The sequence below is a fragment of the Solea solea genome, chromosome 7 (genome assembly GCF_958295425.1).
Source record: "Solea solea chromosome 7, fSolSol10.1, whole genome shotgun sequence".
NCBI lineage: Eukaryota > Metazoa > Chordata > Actinopteri > Pleuronectiformes > Soleidae > Solea > Solea solea.
The window spans coordinates 29346347-29366811 of record NC_081140.1 but is presented as its reverse complement, the minus strand read 5'-3'; the positions used below and the strand labels follow the sequence as shown (position 1 = coordinate 29366811).

Genomic DNA, 20465 nt, shown 5'->3' with positions numbered 1-20465 from the left:
CTACTGGACTTCTTCTGGACTCAGACCCAGCTCCATCTGCTGCAGCCGAGACCGCGTCGTGGTCTTTATGTTTGTCCACTCACCTCAGTCTGTCTCCACAGTTTATTCATTCATTCATTCGTCCTTTAAACATTTTTACTTTCTCAGTCTGGTGTTTCTGATGATTTCAGGAGAAAGAGGTGAGATATTTATGAGAAAAACTATATATACATTTACAATATATAAAATAATGACCGGTCTCAGATTTATGATTTCTTTAAAAACTCAAAATGATGACTTTTAATCTTAATATAGTGATTTATGCCAAAGAAAAGTTTGAGATAAATCATTAAATCATAGTTTTCCCAGAGAAAATGCAGCGACAAAAATAAAAAATAAGTCAACAATGAATCTTTTTTATTATTATTATTATTATTGTTATTTGATGGAGTTGATGTGATTTTGGTTGTGCAGCGTCTGTTTTTCTAATGAAGTGCAATTACAGTTGAGAGCAACGACAGGCACATGTTTAAATGTGCAAGAGCAGGAAAACAGCAGGAAAATAAGCAGAAAAACAGCAGAAAGTCAGCAGATAAATCAGCAGGAAAACAGCAGAAAAATCAGCAGAAATACAGCAGAAAAATCAGCAGAAAATAAGCAGGAAAAACAGCAGAAAAATCAGCAGGAAATCAGCAGAAAAACAGCAAGAAAATAAGCACAAAATCAGCAGGCAAACAGCAGAAAAATCAGCAGGAAAAACAGCAGAAAATTGCAGGAAAATCAGAAGGAAAACAGTAGAGAAATCAGCAGGAAAAACAGCAGAGAAATTGCAAGAAAATCTACATGTTCATGTTCATGCCAGAGGAAAATATAAACTACTGTAATAACTCAAGTCTCACTGATGATGAAGATGATGATGATGATGTTACTCAATAAAAAAACAACAACAACAAAGCAGTCTGAAATAAACAATGTAAAAAATTACAGCACGTTAATTAACGCTGTTATAAGCTTTTACTCACAGTTAATGAAGCATTTATTAACGTTGTTCAGGTTAGTTAACTTTAATTATTCTGTAAAGCTGCTGTTATTGTCGGTAAATAACTCTTAATTAACGGTTACTTAAGGCTTAAGTAACTGTTAACTAACATTTATTAAAGGTTTCTGTGTCTGTAAAGAACAACACTTTCAGTTTCAGTGACAACTTAACTAAAATCATTACTTAAGCATAATTTACCCTTTATTACTGCTCCTCGTGACGCTGTTTGTAAAGTGTAAAACGTAAATCCCTTAACTGTGAGTAATAAGCACAACTTAACCGTTATTGTGATCCTTGTAAACAAATTTGGAACATTAATAAAGGTTAGTTAGTGGTTATTATTGGTTAACTGTGCTCATGTAAGGCTTATTTAAGGGAATTATTTTGTATTTGTGAAACAAAACATGACTCACTTTACAATAAGGGCAACAAAGGAGCATTAATAAAGGTTAATAAATGTTAAACGTATAAACCGTAAGTTGAATAACGTATGAATGAATGACCTTAATAACATGATTAAATGTTGAGTTAAAACATGAATTGACAGTTAGTTAACGCTTATTACTGCGTGAACTAACAGTTAATTACTGTATTTAAGTGACACTTAATGTATAATAGACACAAAATAATCTTTACTTCACTATAATGAAGCATTTATTAGACTTAATCGTGACCCTTGTGAACACATTATTAGTATCTGTGTTGTTGGAACATTAACAAAGGCTTTTAAATGGTTAATTATGCTCATGTAAGGATTATTTAGCACAAACTCTATTGTATTTGTGAAACAATGCATGACTCACTTTACAATAACAGTCACTAAGGAGCATTAATAAAGGTTAATAAATGCTTCATTATAGTTAAGTAACACTTATTCAGTGACAATAAACAGTTATTACTGGGTTAACTTAGGTTATCAGTAGCTTTATTAATGTTTAAAAGTTGATTATTTCCTTTAATAACCTGATTAAATGTTATTTAAGAGTTAAAACATTCATTAACAGTAAGTAAATGCTTATTACAGCATTAACTAACAGTTAGTTAACAGTTAGTTAACGTAGCCGTTGCTAAAGACTGATGATGTTTCTACGACGCTGTTTCACGACAAACAGATTCAAATTAAATCAAAGATGATTTTCCTGCGCGATGACACAGATTATTTTGAATTAAAACCTCCGTTCTCTTTATTTGCTTTGTTTTCCTTCGTCACAGTGAAAATTTAAAGCGCTGGGAAAATGTCGCCGTGCGTCGCCGTGACAACGTTTTCTGGAAGCGGCCGCTGAAAAAATTCACGTCCGTTTGGGGAATGAATTCCGTTAAAGTCGCACAACGTCAACGATTAAGTGAATCAAGCGTTTGTCTTCAGTGTGATTCTACACGTCCACCAGCAGGTGGAGCCTCTCCTTTCATCTCTACAATCACGAGCCTCGTTTTTAATCTTTAACAGCATCGATAACAAAAGTCAAAGTGAAATAAATGAAGGAGTTGAGTCAAACTTAGGTCACAGAGAGAATAATAAACAGAGTAAAGTCCATGCAGCTGAGCTCGGCTCCGCGTGCATCGTTATGTTTGTCGTTATTAGAGAATGATTGACGTCGGCCACCGCTGCGTTTCACCGCTCGCACTCAGCGAGGAAACTAAAGAACTCTCGTCAGCGACCAATCACGGCGCTCTCAGCCAGACTTGAAGAGCAGGATGGCCACCTGACCCAGGTAGAAGTAAATAAAGTGCTTGGTCTCATGAGTGACGTAGCTGCCAAAGTTCCTGCCCACGATGCAGTGCCAGGTGGGATTATACTTCTTATCAAACTCCTGAAGAAAGAGAGAAGAAAAGAGAGGAAAATCAGTGTCAAGTGGGATTATACCTCTGAAGAAAGAGAGAGAAAATCAGTGTCAAGTGGGATTATACTTCTGAAGAAAGAGAGAGAAAATCAGTGTCAAGTGGGATTATACATCTGAAGAAAGAGAGGGAAAATCAGTGTCGAGTGGGATTATACATCTGAAGAAAGAGAGGGAAAATCAGTGTCGAGTGGGATTATACATCTGAAGAAAGAGAGAGAAAGTCAGTGTCAAGTGGGATTATACATCTGAAGAAAGAGAGGGAAAATCAGTGTCAAGTGGGATTATACATCTGAAGAAAGAGAGAGAAAGTCAGTGTCAAGTGGGATTATACTTCTGAAGAAAGAGAGGGAAAATCAGGGTCAAGTGGGATTATACTTCTGAAGAAAGAGAGGGAAAATCAGTGTCAAGTGGGATTATACTTCTGAAGAAAGAGAGGGAAAATCAGGGTCAAGTGGGATTATACATCTGAAGAAAGAGAAAGTCAGTGTCAAGTGGGATTATACTTCTGAAGAAAGAGAGGGAAAATCAGTGTCAAGTGGGATTATACATCTGAAGAAAGAGAGGGAAAATCAGTGTCAAGTGGGATTAAACATCTGAAGAAAGAGAGAGAAAATCAGTGTCAAGAGGGATTATACTTCTTATCAAACTCCTGAAAAAAGAGAGAAGAAGAGAGGGAAAATCATCCATTCATAGATTAACATGAGTGAATGTCTGAGTGGGTGAGTTTAAGATGTTTTTTTAAAAGTGGAGAAATATTAGATTTTTCCTTTCAGAAAAATTATTTCTCAAAAACAAACAAACAAAATTCAGAGAGAAAAAAAATATTTTGTAAAACACCTTTAAAAGTTTTAGTAAATGTTTTTGTTTTTTTCTTCATTAAATATCAAATTTCCAAAATTCCCTGAACTAAAGTTTCTGGAAATATTCTTGGAATTTTCTGCATCTTTGCAACTTTAATTGATTCTGATTGAAAGTCTGTTATTTTCTTCTGTGTCATTCTGAGGACGAATGAGAGACAAAGACAGAGACAGAGACACGCGTGTCCTCGTCTGCTCCTCTCACCTTCTTGATGTACGCTGCGATGTCCTTCTCGATGTTGTATTTCTCCATGGCCTGTGTGGCACAGTCCACGGCGTCCTGCTGCATGTCCTCAGACATGTCTGCGTTCTTGATCACGGCTTTCCTGTCCGTCATGGTTCAGGAGGACGAAGACGAGGATGAAGAGGAGAAAGAGGAGGAGGACACCTGCTGAGGAAGAGTGACAAATGTTTACTCATAACATTCTGCACTGAAAATAAATGCTGACCAACGTTTTCACAACTTTCTGTGAGAGGACAAACCTGGTGATGAATCGTCGAGAAATCAATATGTCAATATGTTTTAATATTTAATAAATAACAGCAGAGATTGTGATGATAATAATAAAATAATAATAATAACAACAATAATAAGAGATACATGAGTGTAAATCTACACCGACCACATGATGACTTCTGTCTGTGAAACTCAATACAGCTGGAGTTCAATTACTTTCTAATAAAAGAAGCTGCAGCTTCAGCAGAAGAAAGAAAAGAAAGAAGAAGAAGAAGAAGAAGAAGAAAGAGAAGAAGAAGAAGAAGAAGACATGATCATCATCACAATGTTCATGTGTAAGAAGAGATTAAAATAAATGAAGACAAACAGTAAAAAAATCCTCTCAGAACGATGCTGATCATCAAATTCATCGTGGTGAGTTTTCATGAACTTAAACACACACACAGGCCTAGTGATTTTCCTCGAGGAGCCACAAGGGGGAGCTGTGTCTTTCCAGAGTCATTCGAGAACGTCGTGATTGTTTTGTACGTTTATGTTTTCACTCAAACTCTTTGTAACATTAGTCATGTTATTATGTATAACAACAAATCATTTTATAACATTATAAAACAACATTATTGTAACTAAACACATTTAGTTCAGACATTTATGGAACATTACATCGCTTTCCTGTCGTATTAGTAACATGTTTAAGTAACATTACAATAAATAAAAGTTTGTGCCACGATAAAACGTCACATTATTTTATAATTCTCAGGTTTCAAAGCTTCATTTTTAATAATGTTAGAAACATGTTTTGTTACATAATAACATTTGGTAACGTATAGTAAGTTTATTATTAACTCTTAAGTTTGTTTGTAGCATCAGACGTGTTTTTGTGACATTTATGTAAACAAATCAGTTTTTATAACATTTTAATGTTTTCTTTCAGTATTTTTTTATGTTAGCAACATGTTTACTAATGTTATAATTTTCTGTAACATATTTTCATATCTCTTGTAACGTAACTAACATGGTTTTTGGAACGTTGTCATTTTGTGAAATCTAGTTTAAAAAAAAGTTTAACACATTTTATTAAGAAAGAAATGTTTTTGTAACATGTTTTAACGTTTAATAAAGTCAAGTTTTCTGTAACATTAATAAATTCTTTAATTTATAGTCTCGTCAGTAACAGTTTTGACGCATTAAAAACACATTTTTATAACATTTGAATATTTTTGTTGAGATTAACGAAGTAAACATTTTTGTTTACTAATGTCATGACGTTCTGTAACAGTTTAGTATTTCCTGTAACATAAGTGACGGGTTTTTTGTAACATTACATAACTCAGTCACATGAGTTATGTTTGTGTAACATTGTTACTAACAAATACCAACAGATTAATGTAGATTACAGCCTAATCTGTGTCTGTTGTTTAAAAGCAGCTGTGTGTGTGTGTGTGTGTGTGTGTGTGTGGTCCAGTCCTCGCGATAACACCGTGGATCGCAGTGATGATAGTGACATGACACATTTGTATCGTCCCGTGTGTTTTTTCATGTGTGACTCACCGCGGTTTGTCTCGAGCCTGACGATGGTTCAGATGTTTCCTCTGAGGATGAAGAGGATGGTGATGAAGGTGATGAAGAAGAAGGTTTGTCTCTGATCTTCTGCTGAGAAGAAGATGAAGATCTTCAGTGTCTCTCTGCTGCCTGTGTGTGTGTGTGTGTGTGTGTGTGTGCGTGGATGATGATGCTCGCTCTCTCTCTCTCTCTCTCTCTCTCTCTCCGCCTCTCTCTCCTCATCATTGGTTGATCTTCAGCCTCCTCCTGCTTTTTCTCCTGCTTCTGTCTGCCTGCATCTTATTTCATCCCATAATGCATCAGTCTCACACACACACACACACACACAGAATCATTATGATGTTTATTTTCTATTTAAAGCGCTTTATCTTCTCATTATTGTTGATTTTATTTTATGACTTTTTATTCATTAATTAAAACCTGAGGTTGGAGTTTTGCACAAACTTTAAATATTTTGACCCAAATCACAATGTAAACATTGTGATGTCATCACATTTTGTGACATTTTTAATAACATTTCTGTGATATTTTTAATGGGTAAACCAGACATTTAATGTTTGATTAATTAATTAAAAAATATCTTCAACGACCCTTCGGTCTCTTGTGATAACTGATTTATTTACCATTGACATGTTTTTTATCAGTTTGTTTTAAATCACAATAAATACATGAAGCAACAATGACGTGAAGTGACTGCAAACTATTAATTATTTACCTCATTAATAGGAAATTATGTTCCATCAATCCATCAATTTTCTGTTTGATGCATAAATCATTTTTGGTAAAATGCATTTCCTAAACCTCAGTGAAGTCCTCAAATGTTTTACTTCAAATATTCAGCATATAAATCTAGATTATCATCCGAGGACAGAATAAAAAGAACCATTTTTCAATTGAAGACGAAAAATCTGAACTAAAAACAAGTTGAGTTCAACATCGAGATCAATATCTGACAAGAATGAGTTAAATCTTCTGTTAATTTCTTGTTTATTTCCTCAAATCTGCAACTTTTTGGTCCATAAAAAGTCACATTTCATACAGAACGTGAATAATTTAGAGATAGATCAACTTTTCAGAAGGTTAAAAGAAAACAAACTTCAGTGTCTTTGTTTTACATTTGTTTTATTGAAAATGCTAAAAGAAAAAAAGGAGATTAAGCAAAATAGAAACATACAAACTACTTCCCAAATCAAACCCGCATTAATTTAATTCATTCCTTCATACCAGGCATCTACGACTCCATCCTGTGATCCAACTTCCTGGTCCTGAGTTTCCTCTTTCTTGTAAAATAAAAGTATAAATCACTGAAAAACGTTAAAGTGAGGCAGGGGGAGGGGCCTAATAGAGAGGAAAAAAAAAATATGTTGCTCTGGGACTCCGCCTTATTTAGTTCTGAAATCAATGCTCATTTTGATCCTGGAAAACTGATCCCGTTCCGAGCTTCCATCCTTGCCTAATCCCTTCCCTAATCGATCCACTCATCCAGCTCCAGGATTGGGATCCACTGAGACACTCCTCCAATCAAAACCTTGAAATACCAGGAAGAAAATCAGAGGCAGACCGTTAGAATAAAATGTCAAAATGTTTGGGCCTAATTGCTATTTTTCCAATTTGAGCAAAAAAAAGAAAAAGAGAGAAAGATAAGAAGCCACAGAAACTCATGAGAAAGTCATCGACCCCTTTTACCACAAAGTCATTTTTCTTTTCTTTCTTTTTTTGGTTACATTTACTCTTACATCACAACGCTGCCGAGTCGCAGGTTTAACACTTTCATACACACGTGTGACAGTTCATTATGACATGCATGAATATGGCAACCAATCAAAACGTTGAATTTATGATGGAATATGAAGCGTACCATTGCCTCTGACTGATTGATCCTCAATTAGATGTCCTATCCTGACCATACAAATGAAATGTGCTCCACAATGGTTTTATTCCAAATCACTTTAATCCTTCTCTTCAGATGTCTAAAGGAAGACACAAGGGTAAAATACAGTTAAGCATCCAGCTTCCCATCCAGACTGATCCACCCCACATTATCCAACCAACCAACCAACAACAGACGAGTGTTTTTAAAAAAGAAAACAAAAAAAACAACAAAAGTCATTTTCATACTCAAAAGCACAGAGTTTCACAAACTCGGCGTTTTTGACGGTCGGCGCAGCGAGAATCTCTACCGCTGCAAAAGGTGGGAGGAAACAGGAAGGAGGAGACAAGAGGACGAAGCGGCTACAGAGAGGGTGAGGAGAGAGGATACATCTACATACCAAGATCGTCCACAACGACATCGGGACATGAAATGGAAAAAAAAAATTAAAAATCAACATCTGGACAAACTCATAAGGAGGTAAAAACAGGGAGGAGGGGGGGAGGAGGAGGAGGAGGAGGAGGAACACATCAAAACATGGGTCAGGAAGTTTTAGGATCGGGAGCGAGAGCGGCTGTGACGAGGCGAGTAGCGTGGCGATCCTCTGCCGCGGCCTCGGGAATTGCTGCGGCTGCGGCTGGCGCTGCGACTCCGGCTCCTGCTCCGGCTGCCACGGCTGCGGGAGCGTGATCGTCCGTAACTCGGGCTGCGGGGACCGTCTAATTTCACACGAATGTAAGCAGTCTCTCCCTGGCGGACACAACAAGAGAACTTGACATTCAAAAGACAACATCCCGGCTTCTTTTCCGTGGTTCAAATATCGTAAAAAGAAAAAAAAAATGAACGGATGGAGGAGATGAGGGCCAGGTGTGCTGGGAGGACATGTGACCTGTGACCTGTGACCTGTACTCACCTGGACACAGCAAAGACACATTATCCCTGAGACTACATCACATCAGTAACACATACCTCGTGCGAGCGGAATTTGGTGTTGTCCAGCTTTCGAACGGCATAGGTCATGTCTTCTTTGCGCACAAATTCTACAACCCCGGTTCCGTCTCTGAAAACGTCGGCGTAGCACACGTCACCTGCCTCACGCATGTGGTCCTTCAGGTCCTGCCAGCTGCCGCTCTGAGGAAGACCTGACACACACACACACACAGTGACAGACAGACAGACAGAGAGACAGACACACAGACAGAGAGAGAGAGAGACACACACAAACACAGACAGACAGACAAATACTTAATTATACTAAACACACCTCGTCTTTAAGAGTAAAATTACTATTACAGATTAATATCACTGCAACAATTATCAAGTTTGGCAAATGCTGGTGAAAATTCTTCATCTTCAGGACCAGAGGAAATTACTCAAGTAAAAGTACTGTTACTTTAAGATAATAATTACTTTGAGCACATCTTTACATACTCAAAAACACAGGTTTACACACACACACACACACACACTCATTCTTTAGGTCACTGAGCTTTGATCCTTCACAATAAATAAAAATGAATATTAAACTGTGAACGTCAGACCATTTAAATGTATTAAATTCATGTGTTCATACACTCATGATGCAAAAACAGGAGAGAACACAGAGATCTACAGCTGCACGTACAGTTTAACTTAGAGAAGCTGCCGTCGTGATTGATTGACACGTATCACACGTCAATAAATGATGGACCACGACCTGGATTCAGGAGCCATAACTGAGTAATGATTGACAGATGTGAACATTGGGATGAGTTTGAATGAGGAGCAGAAACACAGAGGACGACGACCAGGCTGATAAACAGAGAACATGTGTGTCAGTGTGAAACCGAAATATCTGACCAATGCTGATTATTACAATCATCTGATCAACCAACAACCACAAACCTGGTTTGCAGGAGTGGAATTCCTCCTGCAAGTTTAAGTGTTTCCTTAAACTTTTTAATGAGACTTATATTTAAGTGAAAGCAAATCTGTGCATAACATTTCTAACTCTAATTACAGCTGATCAATGAATCCCAACAAACGTCCTCTGTGTCCTCGTCTTAGAGAAGGACTGCTCCATGTGAACGTCTCTGAATCTCAACCAAACACTGTTGTTTGACAGCTGGACTGAACTGAATCACCATGACTGACTTTTTATCAGCTTCTGATCAACATTAGTGACAAAGTAACACTCGTTTCTTCTTCATCTGCTTCATCACTCATCTTCTGCTCGTTAGTCTGTAATGTTTGTGATTCATGTAAAATATACACACAAACACTGTCACTGAGCTCCACTGTTCATTTGTTTATGATGCATTTGTCATCTCACCAAATATAAATGCAGTAATGATTTATGTGTTAAACACATTCTACGGTCAGGGCTACAGATCCCAGCTGATCTTCTGTCCCCCATTCTTTCCTTTCACCCCAACCTGTCGAGGCAGATGCTGTTTTGTTGTTGTGATTGTTGCTGTTGCTCAGAGGGACAATTGAGGTGTGTTTGTTTACAACATTGCTTCTCACAGCACCCTCTGCTGGACAACCTGTTTATCACTTTAAAATGTCTGTTGGCAATTGTAGGCTGGATATTTTAAACTCACTCACAACTGTGGTGTAGAGTGACACGGTGTGGTTATATTAAATAAAAAGTACATCATATAGATCAATTCTACATGTAAACAACATTTTTAATGTTGCAGAGAGATTCTAATTTAATACAATTTGCAGTATTTTTCTGTGAAAATCTCCTTCATAACCAAACAAACTGAAAGACCTCAAAATGAATCAACATCTCCTAGAAAGTGATCACATCAGGACCATGGGAATGAGAATAAGTTCACTTTCACTAAGTCCTGGACCAGTTTCAATGAGGAAGACTCAGGTAAACCTCTTCAAAATCAAAGCAAACAATCCTAACTTACATTATAAAACAAACAGCAGCAGCAGCAGCAGCAGCAGCGGTAGTGAAGTTCAGTCTCCAGCAGTAAGAAATCCTTTCACCTACCTGACACAATGACCCTGTACTCGGAGCGTCTGGACGGGGGACCGTATCTCCCTCTGGGGGCTCCACCGATCCCTCCATACCCGCCGCCGCCTCTGGAGCCTCTGCCGCTGCGAGGGAACTCCACCCGCAGCCTGTATCCATCATAGTCGTAACCGTCCCGTCCATAGACCGCATCATCTGCGTCCCTGTTCCACAAACACAGCGGCTTCGTCATTAACCGGCCCGGGCTTCACTAAGCGACACAGACGCTGATGTTAGTCTCCATCTCCGTTACTGCAAACACGTTATTACACGTTATTACACTTCATTACACGGAACAATGCAACCCCAAGCTGTGAGCACGAGAATCCCACACGCGCAGACTGAACACTGCATTGATTACAGATGACGGTTGTGAGCGTTCACGAAACGCTCCTCACCTTCACCACAGAAACAAAGCCAGGACCGAGCAACGTGCTCGTTTATTACACTGAAGACGAGCTTTTAAACAAAACAACACAAATAAAACCCTGTTTATAAATGTTTAGTTTGTGTAATAAACATTTAAAACACAGAATATAAATGAAGACAGTGCTGCACAGACTCCAGGACTTAGTCCGAACCCGCTCGCCGGGGACAGTGTTAGCACGCGCTGGACGTTAGCTTTAACCATAGCTCCACACACACACACACACACACACACAACAATAGCGCTGCTAGCGGCCCGAGAAGCTAACGGTTAACCCCGCGTTTGGCTCCAGTACCTCGGGTCCTCGAACTCGATGAAGGCGAAGGGCGGCCCTCCTCTCCGGTTCTTCAGGTCGATGTCCCGGATCGTTCCGTACTTGTAGAACACGTCCTCCACGTCTTTCGTGCGGATATCAGGCGGGAGGTTCCCCACGTAGATGCGGCAGTCGTTGTTCCCAGCGGGGCCTCGCACTACACCCGACATTTCTGTTAAAAAACGGTTCCGAACGGTTACGCGCTGCGGTCACACCGAGACTGAGAGCGGCCGGAAACTAACGCACCAACGTGATCGCTTAACGTGATGCGTGTTTCTGTGGAACTGTGGAAATTATCTGAGTGTACACACAGATATTCTGACGGAAGGTGTCACGGCGGTGGGGTCGGCGCGGGACGCGTTTGTCGCTCGTGTTTTTCGGGAACCGCGCTTCTTCTTCACCGAGGTTCATGAAAACCGGAAACACCGCGGCCGCTGCGACACATCCGCGGCGCGAACTAGACCCGCAGTTTATCACAGAGCGACGGTTTTCTTTGAAGATTTCAGCAAATGTGTGTTTGAATAGTGCGTTTTTAACTCTATATGTTCAGTTTTATATATTTGAATTACTGTCATATTTAATGCTTGAATCCATACATAATCGCAGAAGTGAATACAATATAAAACAGAATTCAACAAAATAAAACCAAAATAAGTTAAAATTATAATACTTTGAAGGTCATAATAATGAATAAAAATATATTTACCTAGAAGATTTTATACAGAAAATGCAGAAAGCTCTTAATAATACAACATAGAAGAAGACGAATTATGAAATTATGACAATACTTTTTAGGATTTACATCAGGGGTCAGCAGTGAGCCAAACATGTTAACATGTTAACATGTTAAAATAAAAAAAAATAAAACATCTTGACTTTGCCACAGACCCTGAATTCTGCATGACTTTGTTTTTGTAAAGTAAGTAAAGCAAACAAAGATCAGTTTCACGTCACAGAGCAAACAAAGTCATAGACTGAAGTTCAAGGCTTATGTTTCCTCTGCTCTGTGTTCTCTACACACACACACACACGTTATCTTCATCATCAGCATCAGCATCAGCATCATTCTATAGTTTAACTAAAACACATCTGTATTTTATCTGTTTGTCATGTAACACATTACGAGGATTAATAACTGTGATCAGGCAGGTTTTCAGTTTAGTTTCTGCTCTGAGAGTCGTCTGAAAACTAAACAAATAAAAGAGATAATTTTTTCCCTCAGAATTAAAGTCACACAACTGTAACATATATATATATATATATATATATATACACTGTGTATATATATATAATATATATACACACATATATAATATATATATGTTATTACACATGTTATATATATGTATATATACCATTGACATCAGTGATTGAAGTGGGTCAGTACTGTCTAGTAAATGTCCACATCTTAACTTTATTATTCGGTATTATAAAGTTTTTATATTTATTGTTAAACAAGAACATTAACCTCTGGGAAGAGTTGTGGGGAAAAAAAACTCACTAATGTTTAGTTTTATTCACTGATTTATTTCCATGTTTGTGTCGTGAAGGAACAACATAACCACAGAACCAAGTTTTTAGTTATTTTAATATGGAATAAATATTTAAATGAATCTTCTGGTATGTTTTATTGACTGAAAATGTTCATAATTTAGTGTTGAATGATTTAGTAAAACTGACAGACTTACATACGCCTCATACAGGTAAGAGATTAACACAGATTAACATCATAAAACACAAAACACAACATCATCTTCTTCAGACTCTGCATGAACGCTGTTTTATTGTGTGAAAACACACACACACACACACACACACACACACAGCTGTATTACATTGTTGTTGCTTTACATTTGTTTTTCTGCCTGAGGATAAATACCATAAATATTATAACACATAAATATGAGCCTGAAGTCAATTCTGTTGCTTTCATTCTAATTAAATGTGAGGTCAATGTTAAATAAACAGTTAAACAAAAACACTCTCAAATCCAGAGAAACGGAGCGAGATTCTAACGTTATCATTATTATTATTATTATTATTATTATTATTATTATGATGTCATTATAATCATGAACACAAACTAGTGTTGCTGTTATATTTATCCTGCTGTTATAAATGTACTTATAGTATGTGGGAATATTAGTATTTGTGATAGTGAGAATTAAACGCAGGATTTTAAAGCTTTATTTGTGACATTACTGAAATACATGCATTAATAATAAGCCTAAAATATTCTGAAGAAAAGACACTCATGTCACATATACATCACTGTGAGTGTTCACTATTCTAAAATACTGCGTATTAATATCTAAAGTAAAGTGTGACGTTTTTTAATTTAGTGTTAATGTAAATGTAATTCAGTAAGTATGATAGGATCCATAGATTCTCGGGTTAGTTTCTCCACAGTTGTCAGCGCCCGAGTATTTACCCTGACAGGCCAGACTGTTCACCTGAGGACAGCAAACAAACAAACAAACAAACAAACGAACAAAGATTAGTAAAGAAACTGTTGTTAAACTGTCGTGTCATTAAAAAACTAATTTTTTTTTAAGAAAACCTGATTTTTCTTTTTGTTTTGCATTTTAATCCATAATGCTATTTTTTGGCTTTTACATAATATTTACCATTAAAAAACATTTTATTACATTATTTCAGCTATATAAAACTACACTCTCAGCACCATAATTGCAAAAAATGTCCTCTACCTTAAACTGTGATTAAACTCTAAATTAACATTTTTTTATTTTATTTTATTTAAGCAACATCAAAAATGTATTTTTAGCATTTTAATCCTTCCAATGATACATCATTACGTTACATCATTTTTAATGTTTCATAAAACACAAAATATGCAACAATTTCCATCTAAAAAAACAGCATGATGAGGTTTCCTTTAAAGTGATAACATAACTGGTATGTCACTGTTTACAACCAACATTGATTATTTATTTTTTGCATTATTTTTTACGTGTCACGAAAAAAAGCTACACTCTCAGCACCTTAGGTGCAAAAATGTCCCATCTGTAAAAACTGCAAATAAACAACTTTTATTTTTCCTTTTCATTTAATTAAATCATTGGCACCATTTTCAATAAAGGCCTCCATTTGCCATGAAATACTGTCACCTGCTGGATTACCAGCAGAATTTAATTTATCTCAAACTAAGAAAAATTGGTCAATTAGATGTTGAATGGAAAAAAAAAATATACATACATATGTGTATATATATATGTATATGTATATGTATGTATTTTTTATTTTCCATTTAACATCTAATTGACCAATTGTTTTATGTATATGTATGTATGTATATGTATATATATGTGTACAATTTTATAATGTGTTTCACTGGGTGCATCTTATGTACTTAAGGTAAAGAATGGAACAATTTCTTTGAGCAACAGAAGTAAAAAAAATTAAATATCCCAAAAATCCAAGCAAATTGAATACCACAGTCGAAATGACCCCAAAATAAAATATGACAAAGTGTAAACAGTGAGAGTTCAGGTAAAAGTTGACGTAAATTTACACTCACCTCCGCTCTCTTGATAAACTGCTCAGTGGCACTTTTCTCGTTCTCCTTGTGTCCTCTCCACGCTCGCAGCGCCGACGCCTGCAGCGCTCGACCGAACGAGAAGCTGAGGATCCAGGGTTTGGACAGAGGGCAGTTGTTGATGGCGTTGAGGTGAACGGTGGCTTCTTCTTCACTCTGACCTCCAGAGAGAAAGGTCACGCCTGCAGAGAGAAGACACACTCATATATTACTCCATTCCTGGTGTGTGGTTTTCTTCTCTCACCTGTGACAGCAGGGGGAACAGTGCGGCGCAGGGCGGTGACAGTCGCCATAGCGACCTCCTCTGGGCTGTACTTGGTGGAGCAGCTGTGTCCTGGTGTCACCATGTTAGGTTTGAGGAGAGTTCCCTCCAGGTAGACGTGGTGGTCCGACATGGCCTTGTAGACTGCAGCCAGAACCTGTGATCCAGAAGCAGAACCTGTGAGTTCCCACACACACACACACACACACACACACACACAAACACACTCTAAAAACAAAGAGAAGAACCTTCTCAGTGATGTACTGGCAGCGTCTCAGGTCATGATCTCCGTCAGGAAGAATCTCCGGCTCGATGATGGGAACTATTCCATGCTGATGGAGACAGAACAAACAGGAGAGTTTGAACGTGGGATGATTAAACTGCTCAGATTCTGAATCCAGATCAACAAACTCTGTTCACTGAGCCACAAATTATACATCCAACATGTTTTATCGTCTATTTTCCTCTAAATGTGAACATTACTTACAAAAGTGACATCACGTTCTGTTGAAGAAGAGCTGAAACTAGTGATCGAGATCATTTAACTCCTCAGGAAATCACTGTAAAAGCAGCCTTACTAGAAAAAAGACAAATATTCTTACACCGATTTACAATTCTTCAAACTAGCTCGTAAATCTCTACTTTTCTAACAACCGTAATATTATTTAAAACATTTTAACTTTGTGTTAAATTCACAACAAGTAAAAATGTGTGCGTGCAAATATAAGAAATCCTCGGGTATAAAGTCTTAAATTAAGCTTCATCAGGACTCAACAAACAACCTTGTGGTGACCTCTGACCTGCTGACAGGTGTTTATGTTAGAGGTGTGGTGACCTCTGACCTGCTGACAGGTGTTTATGTTCGAGGTGTGGTGACCTCTGACCTGCTGACAGGTGTTTATGTTAGAGGTGTGGTGACCTCTGACCTGCTGACAGGTGTTTATGTTAGAGGTGTGGTGACCTCTGACCTGCTGACAGGTGTTTATGTTAGAGGGGTGGTGACCTCTGACCTGCTGACAGATGCTGCAGTATCGTGCGAGGACGTTGGCGTTTTCGTTGATGGCCAGTTTAGACGGATTAGTGTCACTGATTCTCAGAACACAACGCCACTTAGCAAACGACGCTCCGTCTTTTCTGTACTGAACACAGCGCTCGGATAATCCATCCAGACCTGCAACACAACAACAACCACTGTCATTGTTCATGTGTATAAATGTAGATTTCATGTGTATAAATGTATATTTCCTGTGTATAAATGTATATTTCCTGTGTATAAATGTAGATTTCATGCGTATAAATGTAGATTTCCTGTGTATAAATGTAGATTTCATGTGTATAAATGTATATTTCCTGTGTATAAATGTAGATTTCATGCGTATAAATGTAGATTTCATGTGTATAAATGTAGATTTCATGTGTATAAATGTAGATTTCCTATGTATAAATGTAGATTTCCTGTGTATAAATGTAGATTTCCTGTGTATAAATGTAAATTTCCTGTGTATAAATGTAATTTCCTGTGTATAAATGTAGATTTCATGTGTATAAATGTAATTTCCTGTGTATAAATGTAGATTTCCTGTGTATAAATGTAGATTTCCTGTGTATAAATGTAGATTTCATGTGTATAAAACACGTAAACAAAGCGTTTTCGTTCCTGATGTTTTTGTGCTTTAGAGAAAGTGGATGAGTTTAAATGACTGACTGCCAAATAATGAGCTGTTATCTATGTCCACCAATATATTGACTGCCAAATAATGAGCCATTCTGTACATCCACCAATATACTGACTGCCAAATAATTACCTGTTATCTACATCCACCAACAGACCAACTGCCAAATAATGAGCTGTTCTGTACATCCACCAATACACTGACTGCCAAATAATGAGCTGTTATCTACAGCCACCAACGATGTGATGTTTTCTCGTCTTATGTAAAGTAAATATTATGACTTCATGAATTTAGAGGATCCACACGTGTCCGACTGATGTGGTTTGGTTTGTTTTTGTCACTTTCTGTCCCAGATTAAACAGAGACGGTTCATAACAGAACGCTGTAGTTTAGTTCTGACCTTGTGTGGTTGATTCTCCACAGGTTCCCGGCAGAGGAACCACACCTTTATCAACCTGAAACATCACAGACGTGAACAGTGTTAACTCATCATCTACAGCAGGCCGGTGGTGTCTGACTCGGTCTGAAGCAGCCGCACCTTCACTCCCACCAGAATCCCCTTGTCCCGGATCATCTTGACGAAGGGAACGCCGTGATCCGTGTGCTGGTACAGAGTCTCGTGGAAGAAGATGACGCCGCCGATGCAGCTGTTGATGCGATCATCGGCGCTGAAGAGAATCTGACGGAACTGTCGGCGGTTCTCCTCCGAGTTCTCCACCCCGACCTGGGCCAGACGCTTGGCCATGCTGCCTGCGCCGCAGACAAGGTCAAAGGTCAACAGACGGAGTTATAAAAACAAAGAAGTAAATTATGGAGAAAGTCTTTTCATTTCTGTGTAATCTGATCATTTGGAGGATTAAGAGAATATTTATGAAGAGAAACGGACCGACAGACTCGTCTGCAGCGAGGATTCCTCTCCCCGGAGAAACGATACGCAGAGCAGTTTCATGCAAATCTCTCTTCTGCGTCTCGGAGAGCGCGGGAAACTGCTGCGACATCTTCACTCTGACACAAAACAACACAAAACAACACAAACAAACACATGAAGTGGTTCCCAAACACTGGGTCCAGACCCACACATGGATTGTGGGGAATTTTTTTATTTGAGAATTTTATTTATTAATAGATTAATTTTACATCATAAATATGTTTAGAATGTAAACTACTCATCGTTCATTATCAAAACAAACACTTTTACTTTGAAATGATGTGAATTATCATCATAAACTTTATTATTTCCATGTCTTTTTCTCAAAAAGTTGGACCTTTTTTTCCACTTGAGCGCCCCCTACTGGCCAAACCAGACACTCAGATTGAGTCCAATCAACAATGGGGGTTTGGGACCACAGCCCAACCCTCTGATTACAAGCCCGATTCCCTTCCACTAATCCATAGGTGTGCACTAAGATGTGGTTGTATAGTCGTAATAAATATAGTCTTTTTTTAATACTGAGATGACTTTTAAATAGATAACATAAAGTGAATGAAAGGGTGAAAACAGATAAATGAGTCATGTAAAAACTTAAAATGGACTGAACAGACAGCTGTTACTATGGCGACAGACGTGATGCAGATGTGACTGATGAAAGAGATTTTCTTCTTACCTGAATCACAAACGTCTCGTCTCGTCTGACGTGATGAAGTGACTGAGACTCGTTGTCTCATCAGCTCTGGTTTGTAGTCATGTGTCCACGCCTGTGGGCGGAGCTTCCACCATTCCACGCCTACATCTGCCCTAAATCACAAAATCTTGATGAGTCATTGTTCTAATTTTAAAATATAGTTCGTGATTGTTGATCTTGATGTTTTTGTCTTTTTTTTTTACACAAATGAAGGGTTTGTTTTTTTGCCCTAATTCTTCCAGAGACTTTTCACCTCAACAATAATCTCAATCTCAATAATAACATTATTTAATATAATTATAAGATTTGATCATTTAAGAAAGAAATAAGATAACAAGAGATATGATATAAAAGTTAAGATATGCAAATCAACACAATATAAAAGTATATGTACGTTTGTTTAAGATACTATAAAAACATTAAGATATAAGAGAAAAAAAGATAAATACTTTCAACTTTCAGACAAAATACAAAGTTCACAAAGACCAAGAAAATGAATGAACTCTTATATAATGATTATTATTATTATTTAAACTATTACCACTGAATTCATTTAAACAGGTTTCATGTGTTTTTAACCCTTAAGGAGTTTAATTTAACTTAAACTGGTTTAATTCTAATCTGAATTATTGTCCCATGAACTCTTTCAGTGTAACTTTACATTCAGTATAAATGTGAAGGTGATTATTGACATAAACACAGTGGTGAACAGTTTACAGAGAAAATTCATCTGATAAATAATAAATGTTTCCAACAGAAAAACCTTTCTTTTCTTTTTTTTAACCAACCTGGTTTTAGCTTTAAAATAAAATCCTATTTTTATTCTAATTAGTAAAGAACGAGCCCTGAGGAAAGTTTCCAGTCTCCTGAGAATTTTCCTCTTCAGCCGTGAATTCTCCCGAGTCTTTGAGTCTCGGAGCAGTTTTTAATCAGAATAATCTCACAAACACAGATTATTCTGATGATATATCATCAGAATAATCTCTCATCTATAACACAGATTATTTCTCATGTTCTGGTTTTAAAAGTGATCATTTTCACTTAAAAATAAACAAAACATTTATGTCAGGGTTTCCTGAACCTTTGATTTCCATCAATTCTTCCTTAAATATAAAACTTAAAAACTTAAATGTGAAATAAGAGATAAAAGATATAAGAGATAAAGTAAGATCATAATAAAAAAAGATAGTAATAATAAAAATAAAAAAAGGTGATGATTTAAGATATTTAGGTATATTTAAGATAAAAAGATAAGAGATAATATCATATTTTAAGATAAAATTTTAAATATAAGAGATTTAGGAGAGAATTTGAGATACAAGACAAAATATAAGTTAAGACTAGATATGATCATTTAAGATAAGATATATAAATATGACAATAAAGGGATAATTTGCATTTTTAAAACATTTTCTCGTATCTCCTTTTTCATCTGTTTTCCAGACATTTAATTCACACTTTGTGCATGAATTCATCCTTAAAATGAACACTTAAAAACCCGAGTAGTTGTTTAAAGAAAAACAGATGAAAATCAGTTTTACTTTTTGTCGTCATGTTCAGACTGAGAGAGGACGCTGGTGTTTGAGGACATTCCTGTCGTCTCTATTGTGGGTCAGTATGTCTCTGAGACGAGATGTGGGTCACTGGACTGTCTGTCTCACACACACACACACACACACACACACAGACGGTGGACCTGCTGAAGACAAAGGCCTGAGCAGGAATTCAGTGTCAGGACGACGACGATGACGATGATGAAGATGACGATTAAGAGCTGTCTCAGCAGGGACACGTGTTTGGTGTCCACCGAGACGTCGTCTCCTCATTAAAAACACTTAATGAAGAGACTGTGTGGTCTATTAAAGTCAGTCCTCGGTGGTTTGTCCTGGTGGATGTGGGTCAAAGTCAGAGAGGATTTAAAGCTGCAGTACGTAACTCCTGAAAACAGAGCGTTTGTGTGTATACAGCAGCAGAGCAGAGGCGGGCGGAGACAGTCACAAAC

General features: G+C 37.3%; 3 protein-coding genes across 5 annotated transcripts; all 3 read right to left on the bottom strand.

The window, feature by feature from the left end:
• Nucleotides 1-379: 379 nt before the first annotated feature.
• On the bottom strand, nucleotides 380-5894 carry dynll2a (dynein, light chain, LC8-type 2a). 2 transcript variants are annotated; one of them, XM_058634885.1, is made up of 3 exons: nucleotides 5722-5894; nucleotides 3922-4107; nucleotides 380-2829 (listed from the first exon to the last, which is right to left on the bottom strand). In XM_058634885.1, exons 2-3 carry the CDS (start codon nucleotides 4051-4053, stop codon nucleotides 2692-2694), a joined length of 270 nt encoding a protein of 89 aa, XP_058490868.1. In that variant the 5' UTR covers nucleotides 4054-4107; nucleotides 5722-5894; the 3' UTR covers nucleotides 380-2691. The 2 variants fall into 2 exon arrangements, with proteins under 2 accessions (XP_058490868.1, XP_058490869.1); XM_058634886.1 differs by having other exon boundaries at nucleotides 3922-4104.
• Nucleotides 5895-7665: 1771 nt separating this feature from the next.
• Nucleotides 7666-11631, bottom strand: srsf1a (serine and arginine rich splicing factor 1a). 2 transcript variants are annotated; one of them, XR_009240940.1, is made up of 5 exons: nucleotides 11333-11631; nucleotides 10590-10774; nucleotides 8573-8745; nucleotides 7852-8353; nucleotides 7666-7703 (listed from the first exon to the last, which is right to left on the bottom strand). XR_009240940.1 is itself a non-coding variant. In XM_058634716.1 (4 exons), exons 1-4 carry the CDS (start codon nucleotides 11518-11520, stop codon nucleotides 8156-8158), a joined length of 744 nt encoding a protein of 247 aa, XP_058490699.1. In that variant the 5' UTR covers nucleotides 11521-11631; the 3' UTR covers nucleotides 7666-8155. The 2 variants fall into 2 exon arrangements, 1 of the variants encoding a protein (XP_058490699.1); XM_058634716.1 differs by having other exon boundaries at nucleotides 7666-8353.
• A 1471-nt stretch (nucleotides 11632-13102) lies between these two features.
• On the bottom strand, nucleotides 13103-18669 carry aldoca (aldolase C, fructose-bisphosphate, a). The gene is made up of 9 exons (XM_058633182.1): nucleotides 18446-18669; nucleotides 17728-17846; nucleotides 17380-17591; nucleotides 17242-17296; nucleotides 16179-16339; nucleotides 15417-15500; nucleotides 15151-15325; nucleotides 14889-15088; nucleotides 13103-13803 (listed from the first exon to the last, which is right to left on the bottom strand). The coding sequence occupies exons 2-9, from the start codon at nucleotides 17837-17839 to the stop codon at nucleotides 13711-13713; spliced, it is 1092 nt and encodes a 363-aa protein (XP_058489165.1). The 5' UTR covers nucleotides 17840-17846; nucleotides 18446-18669; the 3' UTR covers nucleotides 13103-13710.
• Between the last annotated feature and the right edge of the window lie 1796 nt (nucleotides 18670-20465).

Bases quoted from the DNA above. Each gene is read 5' to 3' on its own strand.
- dynll2a (XM_058634885.1), bottom strand. From the start codon at position 4,053: ATGACGGACAGGAAAGCCGTGATCAAGAACGCAGACATGTCTGAGGAC. The intron at 2,830-3,921 runs GTGAGAGGAGCA...CTCTTTCTTCAG, and splicing joins TCGCAGCGTACATCAAGAAG to GAGTTTGATAAGAAGTATAA.
- aldoca (XM_058633182.1), bottom strand. From the start codon at position 17,839: ATGTCGCAGCAGTTTCCCGCGCTCTCCGAGACGCAGAAGAGAGATTTG. The intron at 15,501-16,178 runs GTCAGAGGTCAC...TGTCTCCATCAG, and splicing joins ACTGCAGCATCTGTCAGCAG to CATGGAATAGTTCCCATCAT. The intron at 13,804-14,888 runs GTGAGTGTAAAT...TGCTGTCCTCAG, and splicing joins AGTTTATCAAGAGAGCGGAG to GTGAACAGTCTGGCCTGTCA.
- srsf1a (XM_058634716.1), bottom strand. From the start codon at position 11,520: ATGTCGGGTGTAGTGCGAGGCCCCGCTGGGAACAACGACTGCCGCATC. The intron at 10,775-11,332 runs GTACTGGAGCCA...TTTGTGGAACAG, and splicing joins ATCGAGTTCGAGGACCCGAG to GGACGCAGATGATGCGGTCT. The intron at 8,746-10,589 runs GTAGGTGAAAGG...TGTGTGTGTCAG, and splicing joins GTACAGGGTCATTGTGTCAG to GTCTTCCTCAGAGCGGCAGC.